Below are 27448 nucleotides of genomic sequence, written 5' to 3' on the forward strand. Positions count from 1 at the left end.
GATCGAATGTTGCGTGCGATTGGCAGTGCGACGAGCGACGCGCGAGAACCAATCGCCTTGCGCGATCTTTGGCCGGAAAAAAAAAGCAATGAGCGCGTTCAGCAGACTAAAGCCGCTCAGTAGCAGTCGAACATGATTGGCTCTTACTTTTAGAACCAACCAATCAACGTAGAGTGTTGATAAGACGAACTCAACAGTTGTGTCTGCTGAACGCGGCCAATATCGATGAAACGAGCGCAGAGCCGCAGAACACACCATCAGCTATTCGATCAAACTCATCTGCATTATTTTGTAGGTGAAATTATTAATTATTTGTAGAAAAAAATTGTTAATTTAAAAAAAAGATAGATTATAATAAATTATATCGCTTTAAACAATTCGGCCGGCTGAATTAATCGCTGATTAATAATTAATTATTTATTAAAATTTGAGCGAAGTCACTCTGGATTATGGAGATTTCTCCGTCTCCCCTATAGCCAATCGCGTCGTCGCGCGAGACGCGCTTGCGCAGATCCGACGAGTTCAAACGGTTTAAAAGCCGACGGTTACTCCGAGTGTTGTCGTTTGCGATCCGTCGTTGGTCGTTTCTCCGCTGCTGATCTTTTCAGTTTTGTTTTGGGAACATGGCCGAGTTCCAGACGCCGCCGAGGGTTACGGGCAACAGGGTGACGGACAAGGCCGAATTAAATACGCCGATAAAAATACCGGCCTCGCCTTTTCTGCGACAGATAGGCTATGGCACCGGTACGTACCTCGCAAACGCTTTTTCCACATTTGCTCCTCTTTTTGCCATCCACGTGGTAGGCAGAACATTTAGGATGATAGACTTTTGGACTTAACTTTGATTAGTTTAATCGGCGATTGACTTAATTAGTGATTAACTTATCAGTATTAATATTTGTTAATATGGAGTTATTAATTTTTTTTGTTTAACTTGTGAAAAACAATGTAAATTAGGAATGATGAATTATATAGATATTTTGCTTCAAGAAATTCTGCTGGTTGGATTACTCGCTGATTAAGTTAGTCAGATATTGGTTGAAGTTAGTACGATTGCTTCCTTATTGTGTTGCTGTGCTTGTAAAATTTTATTAAGAATAAAATCTGTGGAATTGCATTTTATATTTCCATACTTTCTATCAGGAATAGGAGTGTACATGTTGGAAAGATCGCCTAAAGTGGGCTCCGTACGTTCACCATGGGCGGTAAAGAAGTGGCTGAAGGCAAGAAACAACGAGACAAACGATAAGCGTCTTCGATTGGAAGCTGATGTCCTGCGACAATTGAATCATCCCAACATCGTTGGTTTCAGAGCACTCGCCAAGGGATCAGACGGAAAGTCTTGCTTAGCTATGGAAGCGTTGGATATGTCACTTGGTATTTACAAAGTGTTAGCTAACTTGAACATTTTTACGATACCTTTGCACTCGTATTTGACATTTAACGTTGCAAATCAGGTGACACTATCGAGGAGAGACGGGAGATCATGGAGGACGTTCCTTTCCCAGCCAAGGACATTTTAAAAGTGGGTTTTGAAATTGCGAAGGGACTCAAATATCTACATCACACCGCGCACATATTACACGGAGATATAAAAAGTTGGAACGTCGTGGTATCCCATGATTTCAGCAGGGTCAAACTGTGCGACTTTGGAAGTTCTATACCCCTGACAGAATCTTTGGAAATGGATACGTCGAAGGGCGATTTTTGGTATGTCGGGACAAAATGTTGGAATCCTCCTGAGATTGAGCACGGTACGTTTGCTTGTTCAATTATATTATGAGAGTTCCTAACTTTTCAAAATCATGATACGTTGAGCTTATCCACAATCTTTAAAATCACAATTGCTTCAGGAATCTTTCCACACTTACCTTTTAATTTTATGATATTCGTTTGCTTGTTCAATTATACTATGAGAGTTCCTAACTTTTTAAAATCATGATACGTTGAGCTTATCCACAATCTTTAAAATCACAATTGCTTCAGGAATCTTTCCACACTTACCTTTTAATTTTATGATATTCGGGACTGCGATTTTTTTTTTTCAATTCTTAAATTTGTTTTCTTGCAGATGATGGACCAGTGACGAGTGCTGCTGATATTTGGACATACGGCCTTGTTCTTTGGGAAATGATAGCTTTATCGACACCCCACTCTGAAGATTGTGACGAAAATGAATCTCTTGACGAGTCAAACGCGTCGAAGGACATGAAAAATAATCAACTTGACGAATCTGACATTAGTATGGACGAAAGTATGACTTTCCTTAAAGAGATAATGCCGCCTAGATCCAAAAAATACGGTAAATAGTTCTTGTAATTTGAAACGGCCCCGTTAATTATACATAACTTTATTCGAAGTAAATTAGAGTGAATTAAATTAATAAAATAAAATGTGATTTTTTTTTTAGGTACACGTCCAGCTTTACCTGCTATCGACTTGGACAAAGAATATGAAAATGTACTTGAAATATTTTACATATGTACCATAGATTACAAATTAAGACCCAGCGCGAAAGCATTGGTAAACTATTACGAAAAATATGCAAATATTGGCAAAGAATAATTGTAAATTATATTAATCATATATGCATAAAATTTTTATTCATAGTTGACACTAATATTAAAACATTGAGCTAAACTACATTCATAAGATGGTTTGTATAGTTTTTAAAGTGACGCAATGATAAATAAAAGAAAAATTATTACTATCACACTTATGATAATGCAAATCTTGATTTTCCGCTGTAAAAGTAATGTAATCGTTATAATATCGCCCGCTCAAAAATAAGTAAACAAGCAATTAAATATATATATAATGTACCTTTCTATATCTATGGCTCCTCTGTTCTGACTTGCTGAGGTGAACGCGTCCACCGTCGATATTATCCGTAGTTTTATTAGCAAAATATTCAATGTTATTAATTTGTTCTCCCTATAAAAAGATTCTAAATGTCATCTTTCCTAAGTTGTACTTTTAGCAATGTTACACAATTCGTAAGCCATAATATTAACTACTAACGGTGTTTATACTTGCCTGTTCCTCGATCAGGAATGCCATTTCCGCAAATATATCTCTGACCTCTGTGATAGATTTCTCCAATTTTAGGACATCGTTGTGTCTACTTTCTATATCTGATAATTGTTGCCTCGCTATCTTGCTGTCCTCTAAAATCTGCGCACAATCAATTAGATTATTTGACGATAAAAAGATTGTGACACGTGCTGTTGTAATGGCAAATTCATATTTACGTTATCGACAAATAAGCTAGTTTCTTGAGCGTCAAGCATATGGTCCAATTCAACACTTGTAAGCTGCCGCCTTACTATTCAACAAATGGTTTAATTATTGAGTAATGCGTACATAAATTATTATTATAAAGAACACTTAAATTGGTATATTACAATTTAAATTTTAACGATTGTAGTAAAATAAGGATTAAAGATTTATAAATATAAAAATGCTGTAAAAGTGTTATAAGGATATACGAGATATATATTATTTGCGAATATATTATTTTTTCGCAAGTACGCACGTAGTGTACGTTGCTGTTGCAGGAGCAACAGGCACTTATCGTGATATTTTAGTAACGAGGCATTGTAATCTTCCATGATCTCGGAAAACAGTTGCAGCGTAGTCGTATATTGTAACATTCTAATTCTCGTGTATACAGGTTCATCTTGCATTGCGGTCACATCGTCAACGACAGTAATACCTTTTCCAATATCTACAAAGGATGCAAATAGGAATTAATAAATGAAAAGAAAAGAGAGCAAACGCATTAACATACGAATCTAAAATCGAATATTACATAGATAAATACATAAATCTAAATGAGCTGTCTCACGATTGAGATTTTTCATATATAAATTAACATTCTGAAAAATTTAAATTTCTTGCATTAAGCAATTTCTTATTGTAGTTGCAATTATGTAATTTTTATCATATAGCAGTTACCTAATTATATGCATATATATCAATATTATAATTTATTGCATATTGATATTAATAGTACATGCAATCTATATCATATATAATTAATTAAAATACATTTTAGAACTTTGTTAATTAAAATTAATATATTTATGCATACATGTGTCTGCAAGATATGTCGTTTCACTTGTTCAAATATGCAAAATTGATAAGTGCATATATATATGTATGCAATTGTGCATTGGTGTGCGTGTGCGCGAGGACCGAGGATGTGTGTGTAAGTATATCATGTATGTGACATTTAAAACAGTTTATACAGACGATTGGTCACTCAGTTTCCCGCTTATACATGGACGTTGTTGTTCGCCTCGCGCTTCCCGTCACGATAAACGAAATGTTTCACGATAAATTCTCCGCGAGGACACACGCCGACAGCTCGCACTGTAGAAGGACCGTAAAATCATTATCGATACTCGTGCAGAGGATGATAACCTGAAACCCCGCCGCACCTCTATCCGTGGCACGCTATCGTGACGATAAGTTAAGGTTATGTTTACGTCGCGCGGGTGCCGCGCTTGCGAGGGAGAGGAATGATAGCGGGTGCCGCGTTTTGAAATCGTCAGCAATCGTCACGACGACCGCAGTCATGGAATCGCTGCGCGTGTTTCACAGTTTTAAGCTCGACACCCTCGACGAGGGCTGGATCAAGTCGATCTGGGACGCCGAGTTCGTCGTTTACGACGAGCCGCCCGACGAGTCGCTCGAGTACCTGGAGAGCGACGGCGCAAGGCTGCTGCTGCGCGAGTCTCGGGTCGTCCTGAAGGAATGGCTCGCCGCGAACGAGCACGAAACGTCCGAGTTCTCGTGGCAGGCCCTGATGATTCTCAACATCAACGTGCGCAGGCTGCTTGCCATGCTGGGTTACATAATGAAGGCTGGCCAGCACGCCGAGACCGACGAGGATTCCAGGCAGGCGTGCCTGGAGGCCACGAGCCTTTACCTCATGCTCCTCACGATACCGGGCAGCAACGCGTTTAGGGTTTACCATCCGAACTTGTACCAGCGAGCGATCGAGACGCTGAAGATGTCGCAGAGTTTGTTCCCCCCTGTCAGAAGCGGTAAGGAAGTAGATATGATAAATTCCAGCGTCGACGACGACGAGCCGTCGTCGGACCGTCGCGGCCGGACGTTGCATTCCGAGAGATCGAAGCTCGCGCGAGGACTCGATAGAATTATTTCTGATCTAATTGCCATGTCGAAGTCGTTTCGTTTTAAAGAGCACACCGACTCCCTGGACGTCACGATACGCATGCTGCTGGATATCACGAGGCTGGAGATGTACATCAGGTCTCACAACAATTACGGAATAGCGTCTCTGTCCCGTAACGCGTTTGCAGCTCTGCAGGAGCTGTGCAGCAGCAGTCACGGAACTGTCGCCCTGACGATAATGTTAATAGCGCAGTACATGCTGCCCGATCTGTTGTTCCATCACGTGAACGCCCAACCGAAATCTATAACCATTGTGCACGAGGCGGCTATATATTTTCTGAAAAATTTATTGAAGGTTCACGAGCGGGAGACCGTGCAGGGAATCGTAACTTTGATACACCAATTAATGGTGAAGTGTCCGGAAAGATTGGAGGGGCGTCAGAGGCAAGCGGCCGTCGTGATAAAACTGTTGAATATATGTAACAAAGACGTTGTCGTAAGTGTTTTCGAGGACATAATATTATTCTCGCGCAGCGGTAAGATATCTTGCAGATTATTCGCGCAGGAGATTGTAGGGAAGCTTTTAACGGAATCGTCTTTGTCAAACAACGATTTAGACAAGGAGATCAAGCTGAGGATGAGAAAGATTTTGATAGCGATTGTATTGTCCCGTTGTACGGATCGGTCTTCCTTGGTGAGGGGGAAAGCTATGGCCACGCTTGCCTCGTTTTCTGATTGCAACGACGACGCCGACAAGACCATTCTTAAAAGCATGTTCGAAGCTTCAGCCTCGAATAAAACCTTTCCCATGCTTGACGAGCTGAAAGGAGCGTTATTGGAGGACGTTGATCCGTTGCCGGGATCAACCGCTTTAATCGCAATGTTGCTGGACAGAGTCAACGACGAGCGCGCGCTGGTACGACGGAGCGCTTTGAAGATCTCGAGAAACCTGTCCATCATGTTCCCGTCACTTATAAGCAAAATGACGCACGTGATAAGCGATCGTTGCAGGGATCCCACTTTGACCGTGCGCCAGTTTGCCGTGCACGTCCTGTCGGAGATCCTGCAGCAGTTCCCTCACGATTCGGGTCTTCTCGACGAATGGATACAGGCTGTTGTACCGCAGATATACGACATCGAAGCCAAAGTTCAAGAAAAAGTGCTGGAGTGCCTGGGAAACGTATTGATAAATAGAATAACGAACGCTACTATGTACATTCCAGACGCTGCGAATAGCCTGCCGTGGAGGATCCTGGATAGATTGAGTAACCTGAGAATGAGGAAACATTTGTCGAAAGCTTGCAGCTTATGGGTGAAGAACGGCGACATTACCAAGTCTGTGATATCGAATTTGCAGTCGCACGTCGGTACGGATAACACTATAGGCGCGTGGATACTGCTGGCCGCTCTAGCCGAGAATATGAAGATTCCGAGTATAGATAGATATATCGTGGATTACAAGGAAGTCATCCGGAAGAACGATTTCCACGCGAGTTTGGTTCTACACGTTTTAAGGTACGCCTGGTCGGTTTTGAATCGCGATTGCCTCGAGGACCTCTATCAGCATCTTTACAAATGTATTTGCCACTTCGAGATCAATTTCAACTTGATCAGCATTTGCCTGGACATCCTGAGTAGCATATTACGATACTTGGACGCCGTTAAAAGCAGCCATTTGATAGAATCGAACATGGTGGAGCTGATGAAGTTGTCGGAGGCGAAGGTACAGGACTTGCTGGAGGAGAGCGAGAGCTGTACGCAAGACACGGTGAAGATGAGAGCTATATTTACCCTGGGCCACTCGTCGCTCTTGTGCACCAACAAGATTTCGTCGTCGACTTTGCAAATTCTCGGAAGATTACTGTTGCAGTGGGAATCACTGCCGGACACGGTGAAGAAAATAAAAGATCTACAGGCGTCCGCGGTGGTTCTACTTTGTCAGCAAGCGCTGAGAGATCGCGAAGTGGCGAAGGAAGTCACGCCGATACTCGGTAACCTGATGCGCCAGGAAACGAATCCGAACTCGCTGACGAAGACCGCCGTCAAGATAAACGCCGCGAAAGCGCTGGCCGACATCTGCGTGAGATTCACCGCTCTGGTGGAGCCGTACCTGCCGGATTTGTGCATCAGCATGAAGGACCCGAATCCAGCCGTGAGGGAAGCTATAGTGGTGATATTCATTCAGCTGTTGCTGGAGGATTTTATAAAGATGAAGGGACCATTTTTCTTTCACATATTGACGATGCTGTCGGACACGGACAGGATGATACGCGAGCTGACGACCTTCCTAGTGGAAGAGAGACTCTTGATGAAGAACAAGACTTTGATCTCTCAACAGTTTCTAGAGAGCATATATCATTACAACAACTGCCGCTCCCGGAGCGCGTTCTGCGGACACGGGATGCGCGATCAGGAGAGGAAGCTTCTAACGCTGCCCGGGAGAGCGAATCGGGACAAACGTAATGTCATTTACGAATTTATGCTCGAACATTTGGACGTGTCCGCGAAGTCTGAACTGCTTGTGAAACTGACCAAGTACGTACTTCGCGAGATATGCGACGAGAATTCTATCGACGTCACGACCGAGGAGGGTGCGTGCGTCTTGAAGGACACGGTGTTCATAATTAACAATAATCGTATGCAACCGTCGTCCCTCGTTGAGAAACACAGGGGTGATACGTCGGAGCTTGATGACACGACCTCGAATCCCTCGAGTACGCCTAACAACAACGCCACGAACGTCATTATAGCGGCAATGAAGAAACATAATTTGGATAATTTATTACCTACGTTAATTACGCTTAAGAAAAAGCTGGCTGCATTGAAGTCTCCCTTGGAGGACGACGTAGATGGTCTGCTATTCAAGATTTACTCGGAATACGAAAAAGAGCATCTGATAAACTTATTAAACGAATATCCTGAATTGGAAAAAGAAATGGATTGTTACCAACGGTATGTATGTCTACAAGTGACTGTAGATTACTTTATTCTGGTACAAAATCTCTCGTTATAAAATTCTTGTGCATTGTGATATTTTTTTAGATTCTTTTTTGCGCGAAAGATAAAAATTATCTTCGACTTATACCATTTTATGTGAAATACTTCTTTTCTTGTCTTCTGCGAAATAACATGAATATTTGATATGGTATTTAAAGACTTGAAAACATGTATGATGTGTTATTATAACGCAAATTATTTTGTCAGTACAGATTTCTATATGTATTAATGTAATGTTTCAGGAGACTGAAAGACAAAATTAATTCAGAGAACAATGACGGTAAAAGCAGCAGTTCGTCACCTAATGTAAATAAGGAGCTGGCGGGAATATGTAAGCAAACGACACCCCGAGTTCTACTTAACCGTATTTCACGCTCAACGATATCGTGCTGTAAGAGCAATGAATCAGTAGATTCCGGTAATCGCTCGCAAATCGCATCAACTTACGACGCGTTAATTAAAGGTTCGTCGGTGCATCCGGAAAGATCGTTGCTGATACAAACGCCACCTCCAGAGCCGAGCTTCGGTACCAGCACGCCTATATTGACGCAAAATCTAGATTCCTATTCCAACGAGTCTCCCGCTCAAAGAATACGCGTGAAAAGGCCCTTGAGCGACCAAGAAATATCGCCGGATATGTCTCGACGTAAAATTCTAAGGGACAGCGTGAGCTATGATAATTTCGATCTCAGTTTCGAACATTAGAGGAGTCATCCACGAAATCTACGTACAAATCTACCTACCTCGTAACTTTCGCTGCACGCGAAAAGCCGTCTGCGAGATCGTGCACGTGCGAGTCTCCAATTCTTTTTGTAAGTCTATAAATAGATAGATAGATATATATATATATATATATATATATATATATATATATATATAAAAGCAATTATCGGAATCTATTATATAATATATATATTAAATGAAATTCGTATACACGTTGGATACTGCCACTTACCCTTATTTGTATGCGACAGGATATTGTTATGCAAGTTCTTCACGATAGAAACGTTTTCGACTATAAGATGGATCAGAGCGCGTATTTCCTCGGCCTACATCAACACGGTGTGTCTCAATTATTTCGATTATGAAAGAGTGCAAGGTACACAGTTTTGAACTGGATAGCGTTTATACGTACTTCGTCGAGCAGCTCCTTGAGCTTTTTATTTTGAGCTATTTGAAGGTGTACGTCCTGCAAGAAACCTCTGCCAAAGGTACTGCTGTTACTTCGGCTCTGGAGAAGTTAGTAATATGGTCATTATATGGCGATGTTATACGGCTGTTCGTACAGTTTATTTGCATGTGAGCATTTATTAATCGCAAGCGAGAAGTGAGTGACAAACTCTGAATTAATTCTGAAGCGAAACTTTTATTTGCACACATGAATCATATGCGAAGGCACTGTTCGAGACAGTCGGTATATTCAACAGCCGAGGCTCAAGGTCTTTTCCTTTTCAACACAATTCTAATAACTATAGAAAAAAATACGAATACTAACGGCACGCAAATCGGGCATACGATCGCGAATCATGACGAGTATTCCTTTAGAATCGGCATGGAACTGATAATTCTGTGAGTGGAATAAATACGGTATGCTTCGTTATCTTTCTTATCAGTGCACTATGAATATCAGGTAAAATTCGTTCTGCGGCTTCGTACATCGTAGTCGATATATCGTCGTCGACGGAGAAACACTCCACCACGAGTGTTTCTTCGACTGAAACGCGTGACGTGCTTCCAAAGTGCACATAGGTAGAAGATACTTTGCATCTGAAATGAAATAGGAAATGAGCACTTGGCAACTGTGCGCCAGAAGGCCGACGCGCGATTATACGTTTCTTTAATTTATTAATTCCGTAAGAGAGCGATATAATATTACGTTGATGTTAAACGTTTTGTTTTTCTTTGTCAAATAATACTAAAGACGAAATAATTATTACAGTCTCAAAAGGAATTTTTGTTAAATGACACTGGTCACCATTAAATTTTTCCGTCTAGAAATTTTTTCTTTTCATTTTTTTTTTGATATTCAAATCGATATTTGTATTTAAAACAGAATTTGATAGAAAAACAAATCTTTGACATTGACTTTATTTTTAAGTTTAAATTAGCTTCTAGCGATGAAGAACTGCCTATTATTTTTTCTTTATAAAAATATATATTTATAAGTTTTTTTATGAATCAACGAGTGCTTTGAAATGAAAGTACAAATGTAAAATTATTTTAGTTACTTTGACATTTAATAAGACATTTGAATTATCTAGAAACTTTTTATATTTATTATAAAAAGTATAAAACAGAAAAAATATTTGTTTTAAATAATGACATAACACAAGTTCAAAAGTCTCGTTAAATTGTTTTTGCTAAGTCAATAATAGATTGCTTTTATTATTATAACGAAACAATATTTTAATTATTTATTAGTAAGAATTTTATTGATAAAAATATGTGAACGTAATTTATTGCGATAAATTTAGTTCTATTACAGTATCATCATATAGTTAGTAAAAAGTTCGTATTTTAAATTTCGTATTTTATGTATTCTTCATTTAAACGATATTTAGTTTTAATATGCTTCAATTTGTGGTGTCCCGAACTATTCTGTGATAATGCGCGAAGCAAACTTGGCTAATTATTCATTATTACATATATAGATAGTATAAGTTACTTATATAGCAAAAGAAAATTAATGATAAATATAGTTAGAAAGAAGTACAAACAATTCAGCAATAGTTGTATAAAATTATATGCGCACATAATATATTTCATGAAGGGATAATAATCAAAGTTGTTTCGTAATGGAGTATTCAGTATATAACATTATATATTATTAGACATCTGTTTTCTTTATAGAGCACTTTATTGATTTTTTGCACTTTTTCGTTAACAATAACGATAACTACACCTAATGAACCGTGTGCTGTTTGTTAGGAAGACAGGAGTACTTATTATTTTTCTACAAAGCTAAAATTATTACAAAATATTTAAATATTATATTGAAGTAAAATGTTTAAGTATCACTGTGTACTCTAATTTCATTTAGAAGTTTATTTTTCGATAACCGAAATGTAATGTACGCGATATGCGATATTTCATGCGTTGTAATTTTTCAATTGCCTGGTGTGCATCGATGCTATTTTATAATAAAATGTGTTCTAAACAAATGTGACAAGTACAACTTTATCGTCTCACACATCCCTTACATAAGAAATAGATAAAAGATCTGCGCTTTATACCTGCATAATAAGAAAATATATATCTCAAGGCAAATCAGTCAGTCTTATAAACTCGTCAATTTCAATAAATCAACTGATAATGCTTTTCCGATAATTATAGTCAGTACACTTATTCTGGAGACAGACTGCTGACACGTTGAATTTTCATTGCATGCAATTGCATGAGACATTGGACTACTGTTAATAGGTGAAGTTTATAAAATCTATGCATTATTACAGTGCAATACAACAGAAAGAAGTAGATACATTATTTTTCGACGAACACAACATTCTGACGTCACTTTATACGTCTGGCAATAGAAAACTGTATTAAAATATTTTTATCAAAATTTACAACGGAACGGAATGGTATCATAATTATGTACACTACATAACAATAGGTCTGTCTGTTTTAATCGCACTTTTTATTTTACTTTCTGTACTTAAAATCAAACTGGCTTTGGAGAGAAGAACGACATAAACAAACAGACCTAATCACTTTTATAAAGACGGATTCCTGCTCACAGTCTCTATTAATATAATCGACTTTTATTTACGCTCGTTAGCGTATCCGCTAATATTACTACATGAAATTAAATTTCTTTTCATTGTCACATCTTTTGCGTGCTTAGTGTGATCATTGATATCACATATGCAATATAAAACGGCGCACGAAAAAGAATAGCCTAATTTTATTTCCAGTGACAATAAGAAGTTCATCAGTAATAAAAAAGATATATATTATGCTTCGCATTCTTAATATTTATATAACATTCTTTAATATATATAATAAAATAATAAAATAACTTTTCACATTTAAACATTACTATAACATTCTTTTATCAGTAATAAAATTCTTATCGATTCCAAGACCAGACTACCCTTTTTCATGACACTCTATTTGTGTACGTTACATCCTGCTTAGAAATCTATGTGATCTTTGAGCCGAGCTCATCGAACAATATTTCGAGATTCTCGATATGGTAGTATTAGGATAGGAGTATTAGTATAAGTATCGCTAACAGGATGCGGTTCGCACTCTCACTTTATCCCTCAGGTAATTGGCGACCTGCGTCTGCGAGTGTCGGACGGCCAGCTGAAGCGGCGTGATGCCTTCCTGATTTACGAGCAAAGGATCAGCCCCCGCTCCCACGAGCTGCCTCGCAACCGTCATGTGTCCCGTCAAGGCTGCCGCATGTAATGCACTTTCGCCGTTCTGAAACCGTAAAGAAACCTAATAGTTACTTGCGCATGACAGAAATTATATATGTGTAGAATTATATATATAAAGTTATATAATTAAAATTAGCTTAAAATTATACACGAATTTTTAGGTCGGTCAAAACTCCCATCGATAGACAAGACTACTTCGCAGAATTGCCTCGTCGATTTTTTCCTCCAATTCTCGCTTACCGGGAGCACGCCGAGCGAAGGACGGTACTTGAGAAGCTCGCCGATGACTGCGGCGTGACCCTTGTGGGCGGCTTTGAAAAGCGGGGTTGCGCCGTCCTGTGAAAGGAAATTGTTCGCGATGCACAATCCACGTGCACAATAGCAAGAGCTCATTTTCGGCGATTATACGACACGCGATCTACGCGGGACTCACGTGTCTCGTGGCGTCGACCTTCGCGCCGGCTCTCAACAGCCTCCTGACGACGTGGTCGTGTCCCATTTGCGACGCAATCCAGAGCGGCGTGGCACCGTCCGTTCTCACCGCATCCGTCTTCGCCCCGTGCTCCAGGAGGACTTCCAGAATACGGAGGTGGCCGTTCTGAGCGGCGATAAACAACGCCGTGGCACCGTCCTAAACAAGCCATAATGGTTTCTTAACTTTCTCTCGCATACTAATGTCGCGCTGCCATTCCAAATGCATATCATACATAAAGTAACGTGTCCGATTGAGCCGTATTGAATCGTTCTTAATCTTCATAAATTTAATGCCGATTAAATTCGATTTATATTTAATGGAATAACTGAACTAAGAAATTTCGATGTTACTCGTAGAGCTAAATATTCAAACGCCTTCAGTCGATTACACTAAGAATTGTAATTGGGTAATAGGCACAATTTGAGCGCGTTTTCTTACCTTCATATGGGCGTTCGGACTGGCGCCTCTCTCTATTAAGCCCTCCACGACATCCAGATGACCGTACTGACACGCTACGAAGAGCGGCGTGCCACCGTCCTGAAATCAACGTGGGACATGTTAGCGTTAAAGCAGCGAGATCATATTACACAGTCGCGCTAAAAGCTCTTCCGTCCCATCTACTTACTATGCTGCACGAATCCACGATCGCGCCGTGTTCCAAAAGCAGACCCGCGATGTCCATGTATCCGCCTTGGGCGGCGAAGAACAAAGCCGTTGTCCCGGTCTGCGAACGCAAGACAAACGCAAACGTTAAGTGTAGCCGTCTACGTGTAGACGATCACGTCGTCTTGGACGACTGCCGCAATAATATACATTTGGATCAATTTATCTCGAGCATCTTAAATATTTTTTCGAATGAATTATCTTCAAGAAATTGAATTGTATGAATTTACACGGTTTTGCAGAGTTCATTGTTCGTGTAAAATGGATGGAAAGAACTTTTTCTGCGGCAATTTCTTTTTCCAATTAATTATTTTATTTTCTCAAGGAAATAAATGTCTTGAATATTGTTTTTCTTTACCTTGAAAATCGAAACGCTCAAGGTAAACGGATCATTCTGCACATTTGCACGATCTAAGATCAGGAATATCGCAAGGTCGGAAATTCTTCGCGACAGAATGTAACAGTTTCTATACAGAACGCAGAGATAAGCACGGCGAGACGAGAGAAGAAGAGAATCGATGATGTACAGTTTTATCTCCGAGAGAGGATAAAATCGAAGTTCCTACATCTTCCTACATAACTAATTTAAACAATGCTGTAGATATGTCTACATTATTTAAACAACAAACTCTGATAAAATTGAAGATGCGTGAAATTAAAAATGGAATTAGAAATAGAAAAAGATCAATAGTTCTTCCCATTGTAAAGTTCTAATATGCGGGGATAAGAAGGATGACGCGAGTTATTTCGTCGAAAAATATTTATGAAAGGGGCATACCGAATGTAATAATATGCGCCGTAATTTCATTATGAAAGATGCATCGCGATGCTTTGGCGCGTGCATTGAATCGCACAGAGAATTCGACGTGACGTCGGTTGCCACTTAGCGATATGCAAATGTCACGTACCCTCCCGTGACCCACCCATAATTTATATCGACGGTAAATCGACGTAACATGTGGACGTGTAGTCGGCAATTGCGTCGACTGCCGTCATTAATAACAATATCGAATAGCATTTTACTGGCCAATGTGAAGGAGAAACGTCGATTTCCTTCGGAGCACGATGGGCATTCGGATACCAACTTCTCTTTACGGCTCTCTTACGCCCAACTTTCTTCCATTGCTTGCACCTGTATATGTTTATCCGTCCGTATAACACGAAAGGGGAAGCTACGATATGTCATGCTTAACGGTAAACTTTAGCGACGAGAACCGGTCGCAAAGCGGCCTTGATATTTCGAGCAAATGTCAACTCGAATATCTTCTGACGAAATCAGAAGTTATCGCGAAGCGCGCGATTTAGAAATTTTCCTGTTTATTTCCTTATTTTTTTCTTTCATTTTCCTTTTTCCCTTTTATTTCCTATATTTACGATCAATACAAATATCGTCCTATCGAAGGTATAATATTAAACAAACTAAATACATTAATTTGCCACTAATTAATTTTTATGTATACGTAGAAGTAGAAGCTATATGACTTTATTTTTTACACTATCGATCGGTTATTCAATCCAATGTAACTGTAAAAGATTATCTTGTCGGTGTTCCTTAGAACATCATTGCGATTATTAATAAACCCATCGTTAGAGTGCTAAAACTTGGCAGCCGCAATAAACTATCGATTTCTGCGAAGCGACCGTGTAGTACCGTTTTACAATACAATATACTTGTCCTTCACCCGATAAAGATAATGTCTCGCATTGAAGCGTGACTATCGGCCACTCGAAGCACGTGTCGTGCTCGGATCGCGTAAATTTTCGAAACTTTCGTCGATCGCAATTCCTGGCTAAACTATTTAGCTGCGAAATACGGGCCTCGAAAGTACGACGAGGCAATTAGAATCCCAGCGTTACGCTTTCACGAGGGAAGATAAATCCTCCTGGACTGTCGGACGATTTCGATCGTATCCTACGGGCGGCGGGAAGGAGCCGTAAAAGGCAAATTGGGAGTGAGAGGTCGGTTAGAACGAAACGTTGGTAAATTGTCAAGTTCGTACGGTGATCTTTGAAGTAAATGCAGCGACGTTCGACACACTTCCTGGAAGAGATTTAAGAAAGAAAATTAAAACACTCTTTTTGACGGGTACAACGCAAATAAGATCTTAAGATTATAGAATTTAAAGTACGTTCACAAGAATATCGCGAAAACATACAAATTAAAATTCTTCGTCGCGCGGCACATAAAGTATCTCTCTCAAAGAGCTCCCTTTGCAAGTCCTTTCGAGAATAGCATGCCTGAGGAATTGTAATGAGATCTACAAGTCCTGTTTAACGTTATCCAAACCTCTCGAAAGAGGAATAATACAAGCTACGCGCAATGGGCAACTATTTTTAATTTTTTATTAAAAAATTAAACCAGTTTTTATTTTTTTTTTAATTTCTACAGATATATTTATTATTTTATTATTAAAAAACTAAACCAGTTTTAATTTTTTAATTGCTACAATATTTTATTACAAATTTAATTTCTTATTTAATGTCCACAGGTATACCGACTTCTCAATTGCGTGATTTATTTCGAGGCTCTCTTTCGCATACGAGCCTTAGGCGCGCCATTTAAAGAGCAATCCACTGGACCTGACGCGAGTAAAATGCACTTTCACTGCCGTAAAAGCTCGGTCGAGGGAGCGGCGAACTCGTATAGCTTTACCCGTTATGTATCCTGCTGTTCCACACCCTGGCGCGAGGCCGATCGTATCTCAGATTAATCCTTCGATATTACTTCCGGGGGAAAGAGACTATACGGGAAAAGACCGGAAACTTTACGCTTCCGCTTTCGCGCCACTTTTTTTTCTTCTTTTTACAGCTCCGCTCTTCCGCGCGTCCCGTTTGGCGAATTTTTTTTCTTCTTTTTGCAGCTCCGCTCTTCCGCGCGTCCCGTTTGCAACCTTATTCCCGTTTGGCGAACCTTATTCTGCTGTTTTTTTTTTTTTTACAACTTGCAGCGTATCTCCCTGCCGGGAAACGGGCCGCGCGGTGCCGTGGAGTTACGCCGCGCCGCGATGCGTGGCGAGCGAAGCGGGGACGTAACATACCCTATCCATTACCGAACCGCAGAAATTCTATATAACGCGACGATCAACCTGTCACGTGTGGTCCGCATCGCCGCCGATCCGGACGAGACGCGTTCCTTTCGCTTCGGCGATCATGCGTGAGGAAACGCGCGCAGAAATCCGGTCAGCCCGAGATCAAATGCCCGACCCGTATTCGTCAGAAGCTATCAAGTTATCAGAAGACAACTGCATCCAAGCAGATCTAGAAATTGAATATAGAGACATTTTTCAGAAAAATTCGCTTGCTAGACAAAAAAAATCTACGATTGTTACAAATGACAAATATTTTATTCACAATAATTCACAAATGTGTATAAAACTATCCAATCTTTGATAAAATAACTCCGCAAAGAAATAAGCTTTATGCAAACTCCTTTATCTTTTTCTTTACCTCCTTAAGATCTGTAGAGTTTTCGTTTCATAGGAATATTGCGAAATATTTATCGATATAAAAATTCAATATCTTTATACCTCAATTCTTAATACGGATCGCAAGAGAAGTAGATCTGAATCGAAGATGCGAGTTGAAAATCTGATCGTAACCCAGAGAGAAGTCCACCACGGCGCGTGCACAGCGGTACCGTATACTTTATAACAGCTTACGGATGCAAAGCCCGCCGATTGAACATCGGTCCCAAGTAGGGCAACAAAAGGTCAGTTATTTTCGTTTGGCGAACGCGCGGCGCCGATTTTAATTAAACTAGCCGGGGCAAAAACGGCCGAATAATAATTAACAATAAATGGCGCGCGATATCCCCGTGTATTAAATACGAGATTGATTGGCGAGATTGATTGGTCAAATAGCCTTGATTGGTACGAAGCTATATACGATCGCTGCAATTAACGTCTCTATTCATTGACGACAGTGTCACAGCCCACACAAGATCCATACAATTTATCGGAGGCTGAGTCGGGATGACCTGACAGGTGTCGTTCACCTTCGCCTTGTCCATTTTTAGACGATCGATAATCGCGGGTAGATTTTCAGACATCGTTCCACTGAGAAATCCTTCTTTCGAACTCTTACTCTCGCATTCGAAAGTTATGGAAGTCATGATTGTAATAAAAGTTGGAGTTTACGAAGAAATGACAGATCTGTTAATGAGTTCGAAAGACTTACACTTAACAAAATGATCAAATATTATACTTGTCCACCGAGATACAATCAATCGCAAAAAATTGCAAGCGAACTTTACACAACGGGATATCATGTATAAAAATTCATGTGTGTGAAATTTATTAGAAATAAAAATCGATATGTCTATAGACATATTTTTCATAACAATCAAATATTCAATACTTTCCAGCAATAGATCTTTTCTGAAGAACTTCAAGTCAACAGTTTCTTAGAAAAAGTACGATTTAATATTGATAGCGCTTTCTCGTAACGATAAATCTATAGATAGAAAAATTCTTAAAGCACACTTCCCTGCAGCAAGAAAAAATATTATCTATTTCCTGCCCTCTCTAATGTTCTATAAACGAGCACCTTACTGCCGCACGCGCGATTTTCCTACGTATCGCGATGGTACTTGCAATAGTATGGATAACAGTTTAGATAGATTGTAGACACCCAGTGTCAGCGGTAATTCCTGAACTTCCACGTTGCGTGTCTTGCACAGGCACTCGCGCTATTAAGCGGCATTAGAATCACGCAAACTTGCACGCACGAATGTTATAGCACAAGCTCACGGTATGCCTGGGCAACCTTGAAATATTTTATCCGTATTTCTTGTTTTCCTGCAATTCGTTTCTCACCTCATCGCGATATTTAAACTGCAAGTCGTTAACAGGTCACCGTTTCAAAATCAATGCGACATTGAAATTCCAACGGCGCCGCGCGGCTTTTCTAGATTTGAGATAAAATATATACACGAGTTTCTCTCTCCCTCCTCCTTAAAATTATCGCTTTACGCCAATTACGGTTGCGGGAAATTTATTAGCCGATTGCTACGCGTATACCGATAAATTGATATGGAAATCGAAATGAGATACAATTACCTCTTTAAGTAACGGTTTCGGGATCCCGGGGTATTAATTTAAAGAGGATCGCGTTTTCCAGTCCATGAAAATGTTCTTTGGATTCTCGATCCGCCGATTGCGTAAGACGACGAACGCGCTTAACGGGTTTTTAATGAACGTTTGCGTAATTCTGGGCTGAACGCGACGTCGTCATCGTTTACGCATCTCGGTAGGAAGAGCGCAGACCGTATGATCAACTCGATCGTCGAACGTTACACATTCCTATTTCCGAGCACATTTACTCATCATGTAATATTCTGTCTCTCTCGCGCGCGTTTCTAATAGTGATTATATCGTTTGAAACATATTTTGTCAATCACTGTATCTTTAAAAAACAATATTTAATATTTTCAATTTTTATATTATATAAAAAGTACGATTAAAAGAATCAAAATCCGTGATTTCTGAAAATGCTCTGTACATTGAGTACTTTTTTCTCAGTGTAGGTCAGACTTTCTGTGATGTGAGAAATGATCTCTCAATTTAAAAATATTACTAAAGATTAAATCAGATTTTTGTCGTGAAAGAGGCTTGCTCTCCCTCAAACTTTTTTGTTCTTTCATTTTTCGAGATATGCAGTAACGTCGGTCCGTCCAACTCGGGCAATCCTGTCATCGAGATTTGCATACAATGCCATAATTCTAGATGGCACCGAGACACCGAGGGAGAAAAAGAGAAGCGTGCGGGTCTGACGATAAATCCTCTTGAGACACTTAAAAAAAGGATACTCGACAGCTTCCTGGTGCACCGCGTGACGGGCTTTTGTCTCGCTGAGACCCGCGTGCGCTTAAAAGTGATACAACGCGTCACAAGACGATGCTCTAGGAAGTTTCAAAAATTCTATTTTGATGCCACGATACTCGGAACGAGTGGTATCTAAAGATAGGATCTTCAACAAGGTTCTCAAGTCGGAATTTCTTTATGGAATCTTTGCTGAATTTAAAAAATCTTACTTTTTTTAACTGTCACAAAACATAATGTTTGAGTTATAAATATAAACGGCTTAAAACGGATAGAACTTTTAACAAATTAAGTTTTTAGAACGCAAATAGAAATTTTATTTAGTTATAAAATTCTAAATTAATAAATATCAATTGTAAAATTTATATTAGGATATTTAACATAAAATACTTTAAAAATCATGGAAACGATACGTGATTTTTATTGCGAAAAAACCATTTCGACATCGGTCGAAGAACTCCTTGAAGCAATTACTACAAAGTGATTATTATGACATTTCGCATACTCTGTTCGATCCTTTAATCAAACGTATTAAATACTTGAGAACCGTTTTACAGCGGTGATTGAATTGCAGATGGTCTCATGACTGCGATATTCGATACCGGTTTTATCACGATTATCAATGTTAATGTCTGTACGAAAATAAATGAAATACGATTCTGAAGACATGTTATGAAACATCCTTCTATCTTCTTTATAAAGATTAAACGTAAAAACATAGCATATAGGAAAAAATAACGATAAGTATATAAATTGTCGTACTATTCGTACGTCATTACATATAACTGTTTTACGGCCGTGATTATGATCATAAACGATACTTTGCGACGATTAGAGTACTCTGAGTTACACGCTACATTACTCGACGGCACTCGATGGTATTTTCGTAGATAAGTTCGCGTACACAAAGTAACAAAATTCTCAAAATATCACTTATCTCAATGACTATCTGTCACAATCTTGTTGTTAGTAAGAGATAAACTGTACAACATAGATAAATCGTCTGATAGTATTCTCGTTTATACTCAACTTGCGAGCAACTTGAAAAATTAATAATAATCTTTTACAGAACCAATATTTCTCTTCAATAAATATAAATAAGACCAGAGGCTACCCTCTCATTTATCGTCCTGTAATACGCTAAAATTGATAGATGTACTATGAATCTTTGGGTATTTAATGAACGGGAGCGCGCACGTGTCGTCTACTAATACGATTAAGGCGGGTCTCATTCATTCATAGATCGCTCAATCTTTGACATAAGGTCGGAACATACCAGCCTCTTGGCATTGGGGTCCGCCCCTTGGTGCAACAGCTCAGTCACGGCGTCGATGTGGCCACCGGCGGCGGCTAATATCAAAGGTGTCGTGCCATCCTGAAAGAAAACCGACCCCGTTAGCAAAACACTCCGCTCCGACGATTCAATTATAGACGCGAAACTTTCCCGCCCGGTGAACGCATACCGGTGAATGTATGCCGGTGTACATTTTCTAATCGATCTTCTCGCGAGCTATTAAGATTCGCGTCCTAAGTCCGCTAAAGCAATTAGCACACGTATACACTCATGTCGATATATATATCCGCGATGTCTCGTCAAAAAGCAACAATTTGCACATAAAAAGATGTTTCCTAATGTCAGTATGTATTTAAAAAATCGACTATAACGCAAAGTTTTACAAAACAGTGTACGGTGTTTCGAATGGACAGAAAAGAATCGCGAATGGCAGGAAGTACCATCAACGCTCGATGACTAAACAGACATATGGCGATTCGAGTCAGCTCTGACACTGACACAATTCCACGTGGATGAGCTCGCAAAAAAAACTACGCTGGTGTAAAACCGCGTTCGGTCTCCAGGCCGAAAAGTGGCACGATTAGTGTCCGCGCTGATCTAATAAACCACTTTCGAGACGCCGAGAGGAGTGTGCAACGTTACTCGCGCGCTGCTCGCTCCTCATTGTCATTTGCATAATGAGTCGGCCGACAGCGAGGAGAGAAAATCGCGCTTTTGCCGCGATATCGCCGATCTATCACGAGACCATTGCAATCAGGAACGCGAGTTCCTCTGCCTAATCGATTTCCGGCAGCAATCTCAGGTGATCGTATTGTGTTGAGCTGATAAAACCGACTGGGCCCAACTAGATCGCGTTCGCAAAAAGACACATACTATATAATATTATCTTCCAACTTCCTTTTCACTCCAAATTCCACATTCTCGCTCTGGAAAATTGACGTTCCATTTCGATTATCGCGAAGCTTTCGATTTAGGGAATCGTATCTGACAATGAGAAGTGATCGTATCGCGAAACTGAGGGTGTGTTACACGGCACTGACCTTGTCCTTGCAATCAACGTGGACGCGTCCGGAATCCAATAAAATACGAAGACGTTTGGCGTCCCCGCGTGCCGCCGACAAATGCAGCTCCACGTCCCAAGGCGATTCTTTCTGAAAAAGTATAAGAGCCAAAGGTAACGGGTTAATAAAACGCTAATTAAATTCTCATTTTCTAGTTTACGTAAGACAGTTGCGATCGGAGCAACGCGAATGCAGAAAGTGTCTAAAAGTTTATGCCTCGAGATTGTATCGAAACCATTAACATTGTAATAATATAAAATTGAGAAAAGAAATCAACTTTCTTTGAATTTAGAAAATATATAAAATTAATTAATTAAAAAAGTTATATATATTAATAAATGACAGGGTTATATTAATAGTTAATGCAAATAAAATCTGAAATTAATTCTGAATTAATTAATATAAAAAGCCAAGAAGATTCAATTTCGAAACTATAGGAAAACTTTATAAATTCGATCCCATTTGGAATAATCCCGATCTCTTTAGATTCCTATACAGAATTTTAATCGCATGACTTTTTATGTTTTTATCAATCCAGTTAACATCAATTAGTTTCGAGATTAATATCGTCAATTTAGTAACATGAAACAAATTGTTTTCAATCATAGTTTACCGAAGAATATTATCGTACATATCCGAATCTTTTCCACATCTAAATAATAAACATATATTCCTACATCAGAGGTCCGAATATATAAACCGTGCATTGGATACGTGATAGAATATAAAAACGGTAAATATGAAGGAGAGCTTGTCAGATCGTTGGAACCGTCTAAAAGCTCGTAAAATATTTTTAGCACCTTCATAATCTCAAAGATATGCTCGTGGGTTGTCATTGAGATCGATATCTCTCAGAATCGTGGATCCTTTATTCCCCGCGTTTACGACTTCTAACGGTGAACGCAAACACAGCGCAAACGCTTTTCCAGCGTGAGTACTTATCTTCGCGGTCCTTCGCCGCGATGACGATCGAAATAATACGTCGACCTTCGTTTTCGAGTGTTTATGGAGTGATTCGTCTCGCGAACGGTGCAAACACGTTCTCGGAGAGAGAAAACATATCCCGCGTGATTTCTCGAGGAATAAATGCCTGTGTGGCGGGTCGCTCCCGCGGATTTATGTCTTAACGGAATTCGCGCTCCGAAATATTTCGTGGAATTCCACGGACGGGCGGGGAAGACGAGCTTGTAGACCCGATATTTGTAGCTTTGTACCCGTTAGCCCGTAGTTTATTGATGCGCATCACGGATCGCAAACGTAAAGTTGCAGAACGCGTCGGATTGTACGTTCAATGGCGCGGAAAAACCTTATTACGAGATTTTGCGGCGATACCGTTCAGCAGCGAGGCAAGTTTCCTTCGGATATGTGGAACACGAGAAACAAATCGTCTCGTATCACGGAAATCGTGATATTATGATACATTTTCCATATAATGCCGCAGTTAATTTTCGAATAATTTTTTCAAATGAAGAAGCAGGCAGCGAAAGATACAAGCACGTCTTGTAGAAACTAATATTATTCTTTGTCATAAAGTCATAAATCATTTGCAAATATAACAGAGTTAAGTATGAAGTCTAATAAAGAAAAAGAAACGGTAAATTTATAATTTTTTTAACATTGAAATTTTTGTTATATTAGAAAATAATTATTAAATATAATTATAAAACTTAGAAGATAATTTAATTATGGAATCTCAAAATTATAAGATTAACGTAATCATGATACTATTGGGTTGGCCAATAAGTCCGTGCGGTTATTTATAAGTAACATTTATAAGTAAAAAATCGCACGGACTTGTTGGCCAGCCTATTAAAATATTCAGCATTGATTATCATATCTACGCAAAATCTTTTTCATCCTCTCACATTGCACGAATTTTACAGCACACATTAAACTGTCAGCCGTTCCATATTCGAGCAAGTCTTTTTCAAGTGCTCAATGAATCGACGATTTATTCTAATCGTGCGTACGTGTAATTTATATATAAAACATCGTAATTACATTCAAAGCACATCAATTTTGAGATAAATGAAATAACTTGTTCCACAACTGCTATTAAATAAGATATTAAATAAGTTACATTTCACATGTTATCATAAATTCATAATCAGAAAGTTATTAAATAAATTATCTCACGTTTTGTTATAAATTCATAATTAGATTTGAGATTCAAATTGATACGTATACACGTGCTGTATTCTACGCCTAACAATTTCACGTAAAATTTCGTACCTCTGCGTCGCGAGCACGTGTCCTCGGCGGCACTTCGCGGAGCTGCTATACTTTTCTCCGCAGTCTCGACCGTAATTAGCGCGCGCGGCCGACGATTAAAGCTTTAATTAAAATATCAAAACAACGTATACGCCGGCAACGGCATGATTCTCGGCAACGGCATACGTGATACTTTTTCCCTGTCATACATATTCGTGTTTAATTTGTTATGAAGTTCTCATATCGAAATTTTAAATAGTGTTGTCGTAATTATCTTCAAAACTTATTTTAGAATCTGACTCGAAGTATTATCTGTAATGTATTTCTTGAATTTAAAGGTCGCTTTAAATTTAAATAATCTAATAGTTCGCGTCAGATGTCAGAATAGAATTTATACTTTGTACATATTCAAATGTTCTTCAAATCTATGAAAATCTTAAATTATAAATAGGAACCTTTCCTGCATACTTATCGCTTAAATGTAACATAAAAATTATGCATGTGTAAATCGTTAATTTGTTAGATTTTAAATGTCGAAAAGTATATTATATAGCAAGAGTCTGTAATGCGTTAAATCTTTCGAATTCCTGCGATTGTCGCGGATTTATCGTGTTGTTAACAAGCCTAATTCGAGAGGTCTGATGTAAATCTTGCGTAACGCAGATAGGGAAATTATGATGAACAAGCTATTAAGCGCCGACGTCGCGTCGGCGATGTGACCGGCTCTGAAGCCGACTCTACACACCGCTCGATATTATGCAACGCGTGTCACGAACAATATTGCGTTGATAATGTCTATCCGCGGTCTGTAAACTCAAGTACATACGTTGCAACTATGACAATTACGCGATAACAATTGCCAGCGGATTAAAGTGCCGCGCTCGTGTCGTTTATTCCGTTTCGATCTTGCTGAAAACATCGGATAATCGGCCGTTATATCCTCGCGGTCAGTTTTCTACGGAAATATCCGGGTCGGCAGGCGCGATCGAGCGGCGCCTCGGCCGTGACAAACTCCGACTTTCGTTTTTAATCGCGCTCGCGCGCAGGTGCACCCATTCATCGTCGCGAACCAGAAATAACGCGCGCTAAAACGAGAGATAAGACGTATGTTTCTTGTCGCGCTTTTAATACTCGACGTTGTACCTCGAGTTTTTCGCTCGCCCGATGCCATGAATCACACATCACCCTCGATGTCGCGCAACGCGAAGGATAACAATTGAATAAAAAGTATCAAGGGCCGATCGCGATAACAGCGATGTTTTCTCTCTCTCCCGGAAGAGAAAACAATCGACTCATCGAAGATAAAAGCGCAGCAACGATAAAGCATCCGCGAATAAATGAACCATGCCTCGGTAACGTTAGTTCTTTGCAGTCCAAATTATTTTTCGGATGAGCGAAACGAGTCGGACGAACAAATCAAGTATTTCATCCTTAGGTTCATCTAATCGGTTAGTCCGAGTGAATTAAAGAATCTGGATTACTTATTCATTATACGGGCGCCATTTCCAATTTTTTTTCTACTTGAAACTCTAAGTACGGCGATTATTAAGCGATTTACACTATTTCTTGAAGTAATGGTAATTGAATTTACTATTATGTATACATATATATTTAATTTAGAGGTGGCACTCGTATAATGAATAAGTCTCAAGAATCTTTATTACTTGGAAGAATTTATAGAGATCCTAAAAATATAATTTACCGATTACAAATTCGAAGAATTATATGCGTAATATGAAAAATGCACGATTTGAAGATTTGTTTGTTATTGCAACGCATTGTACCGAATCCAACGTAGGACCGCAAAGGTTTAATTCCATCCACCGTCGAATGCTGTCGAGTCTAATCCAAAATCGGGAACTTAAGCAACAAATTATCGTTCGTTTCACACGTAAATCGCCGAGGGGATGAACGTCTCACAATCAAACTCAGATCGTACCTGAGGGTCCTACCAATCAGGTCCAGCTGAAAAGAGGCTGCTCTTAATTTCAGACAATATACGAGAGGGTGGCGAAGGGCATGTTAATTTCTCCTCTAACTACATAATTATCTAACTAACGTATACTACCAGACAAAAAATGCAGACGCAAGTATCCTTCCAAACCTTTTCGCATCGCGAGGAACAGAAGAACAGCGTCCAGATGTCCGGGGAGAGAAACATCCCCTGCGGGGGAGGGGAGGGGAGATATCCGAATATTCCGAATCTCGGTGCTCCTCCGCTCACCTCACACTAGTCACACTCACCTTCATGGACATGTTGAACCGCTGTCGTGCGTATATGCCGATCAATCACTCGTTCGGTTCATCGGTTCTCCCGAGAGTCCCGCAGCGCATCGCACGTCCTGGCCGCGTCGAGCGAGGAGTTGGCACACACCACCGCCGTCCGTCCAGCGCGAAGCGCGCCCCGCTACTGAACGCCAGCCTCTGACGCGGCCCGCTTTGAAGCACCGCTCTCGCCGGAGTGTTCTTGTTCTTCCGCCCGTACGCGCGCGACGGCCCGAGCCCGAGCGTCGTCCCGGCGTCGTCGGCCGGCCAACGAATCGCCCGTAGACGGCGTAGACATAGTACGAGCGTAATCGCGAATACACGGAGCACGGAGCGCGCGGCGTCGACGAACTGACGTCGACGTGACGCGTGGGATCGGGGGAGTGGGCGGGAAGGGGGACCGCGACAGAACGGGAAGTGCATCGGACATCGGACGGTCTCCGTACTCTCCGCGCTCCGTGCATCCTCGCGCATGCGCGGCGTCGAAATTTTGGGCGAAAAATTTTTAGACCAATAATATATGTGCATATACATATATGTGTCGATTTTCAAATCTTATGGATTTATAACAAAACGCGGTTAGATAATTGATTTTATAACTTTCAGAATTGCGAAACAGGTTTATATGTATAATATTTTATCTCAGAGCTGTGGAATTCATGAATTGTTTTCCAAATGCAATTGCGATGTACATTTTATAGCAATAAATATTTGTAAAAAAATTTCATAGTAATTAATTAAATAAATACTTGTAAAAATGTGCTATCCTGATCCTATTATAACGTTTATATCATGATCAGTCATGATTCACAAAATCCACAATTTGGAACGTTATTTTGTATGTTTCTACCGAAGATTCGGCTCGCAAGTGACATTTTATCAATACAAATGCGAAAAGCCAAGAAAGATAGTTTTTTAACAGCAATTACAAATGATTAATTTTGACTAAACTCTAATTAGCTTGATTAGCGATTGCCTTAAGAAATATCTACACGTTTTTTAACATGGATAGAATTATTACAATTTTGTTAACAGATAGAATTATGTTATATTTTTTGTCAATATAATTATTGTATCTTTTTTTTGCTCGACATACGGAAATAAAGATTAGAAACAATTAACGAATTACATGGCTA

General features: G+C 39.7%; 4 protein-coding genes across 5 annotated transcripts; 2 read left to right on the plus strand and 2 right to left on the minus strand.

Annotated features, from left to right (window-relative positions):
- Positions 1-369: 369 nt before the first annotated feature.
- Positions 370-2710, plus strand: LOC139819453 (lymphokine-activated killer T-cell-originated protein kinase). Its single transcript, XM_071788800.1, has 5 exons — positions 370-744; positions 1144-1377; positions 1458-1754; positions 2072-2302; positions 2411-2710. The coding sequence occupies exons 1-5, from the start codon at positions 624-626 to the stop codon at positions 2563-2565; spliced, it is 1038 nt and encodes a 345-aa protein (XP_071644901.1). The 5' UTR covers positions 370-623; the 3' UTR covers positions 2566-2710.
- On the minus strand, positions 2558-9776 carry LOC139819455 (syntaxin-1B). Its single transcript, XM_071788803.1, has 9 exons — positions 9635-9776; positions 9275-9370; positions 9095-9188; positions 8883-8957; positions 3536-3727; positions 3252-3325; positions 3037-3174; positions 2824-2934; positions 2558-2744 (listed from the first exon to the last, which is right to left on the minus strand). The coding sequence occupies exons 1-9, from the start codon at positions 9665-9667 to the stop codon at positions 2670-2672; spliced, it is 888 nt and encodes a 295-aa protein (XP_071644904.1). The 5' UTR covers positions 9668-9776; the 3' UTR covers positions 2558-2669.
- Positions 4154-11029, plus strand: LOC139819449 (condensin-2 complex subunit D3-L). 2 transcript variants are annotated; one of them, XM_071788794.1, is made up of 4 exons: positions 4154-8094; positions 8382-8530; positions 8603-8951; positions 9114-11029. In XM_071788794.1, the coding sequence occupies exons 1-3, from the start codon at positions 4580-4582 to the stop codon at positions 8842-8844; spliced, it is 3906 nt and encodes a 1301-aa protein (XP_071644895.1). In that variant the 5' UTR covers positions 4154-4579; the 3' UTR covers positions 8845-8951; positions 9114-11029. The 2 variants fall into 2 exon arrangements, with proteins under 2 accessions (XP_071644895.1, XP_071644893.1); XM_071788792.1 differs by having other exon boundaries at positions 8382-8951.
- On the minus strand, positions 10978-26660 carry LOC139819454 (uncharacterized). Its single transcript, XM_071788801.1, has 8 exons — positions 26292-26660; positions 21816-21926; positions 20758-20856; positions 13625-13723; positions 13438-13536; positions 12958-13155; positions 12765-12860; positions 10978-12567 (listed from the first exon to the last, which is right to left on the minus strand). Exons 1-8 carry the CDS (start codon positions 26301-26303, stop codon positions 12370-12372), a joined length of 912 nt encoding a protein of 303 aa, XP_071644902.1. The 5' UTR covers positions 26304-26660; the 3' UTR covers positions 10978-12369.
- Positions 26661-27448: the final 788 nt, after the last annotated feature.

Source organism: Temnothorax longispinosus, chromosome 9 (genome assembly GCF_030848805.1).
Source record: "Temnothorax longispinosus isolate EJ_2023e chromosome 9, Tlon_JGU_v1, whole genome shotgun sequence".
NCBI lineage: Eukaryota > Metazoa > Arthropoda > Insecta > Hymenoptera > Formicidae > Temnothorax > Temnothorax longispinosus.

Excerpts from the sequence above, each read along its gene's own strand:
- LOC139819455 (XM_071788803.1), bottom strand. The coding sequence starts at position 9,667 with ATGATTCGCGATCGTATGCCCGATTTGCGTGCC. Across the intron at positions 3,326-3,535 it reads GCAACAGCAACGTACACTAC|TAAGGCGGCAGCTTACAAGT; the intron begins GTGCGTACTTGC and ends TTTGTTGAATAG. Across the intron at positions 2,745-2,823 it reads GGAGCCATAGATATAGAAAG|CGGAAAATCAAGATTTGCAT; the intron begins GTACATTATATA and ends TTACTTTTACAG.
- LOC139819453 (XM_071788800.1), top strand. The coding sequence starts at position 624 with ATGGCCGAGTTCCAGACGCCGCCGAGGGTTACGGGCAACAGGGTGACG. Across the intron at positions 745-1,143 it reads ACAGATAGGCTATGGCACCG|GAATAGGAGTGTACATGTTG; the intron begins GTACGTACCTCG and ends ACTTTCTATCAG. Across the intron at positions 1,378-1,457 it reads AGCGTTGGATATGTCACTTG|GTGACACTATCGAGGAGAGA; the intron begins GTATTTACAAAG and ends GTTGCAAATCAG.
- LOC139819454 (XM_071788801.1), bottom strand. Across the intron at positions 20,857-21,815 it reads ACGTTGATTGCAAGGACAAG|GATGGCACGACACCTTTGAT; the intron begins GTCAGTGCCGTG and ends GTTTTCTTTCAG. Across the intron at positions 13,537-13,624 it reads TCGTGGATTCGTGCAGCATA|GACGGTGGCACGCCGCTCTT; the intron begins GTAAGTAGATGG and ends CGTTGATTTCAG.
- LOC139819449 (XM_071788792.1), top strand. The coding sequence starts at position 4,580 with ATGGAATCGCTGCGCGTGTTTCACAGTTTTAAGCTCGACACCCTCGAC. Across the intron at positions 8,095-8,381 it reads GAAATGGATTGTTACCAACG|GAGACTGAAAGACAAAATTA; the intron begins GTATGTATGTCT and ends GTAATGTTTCAG.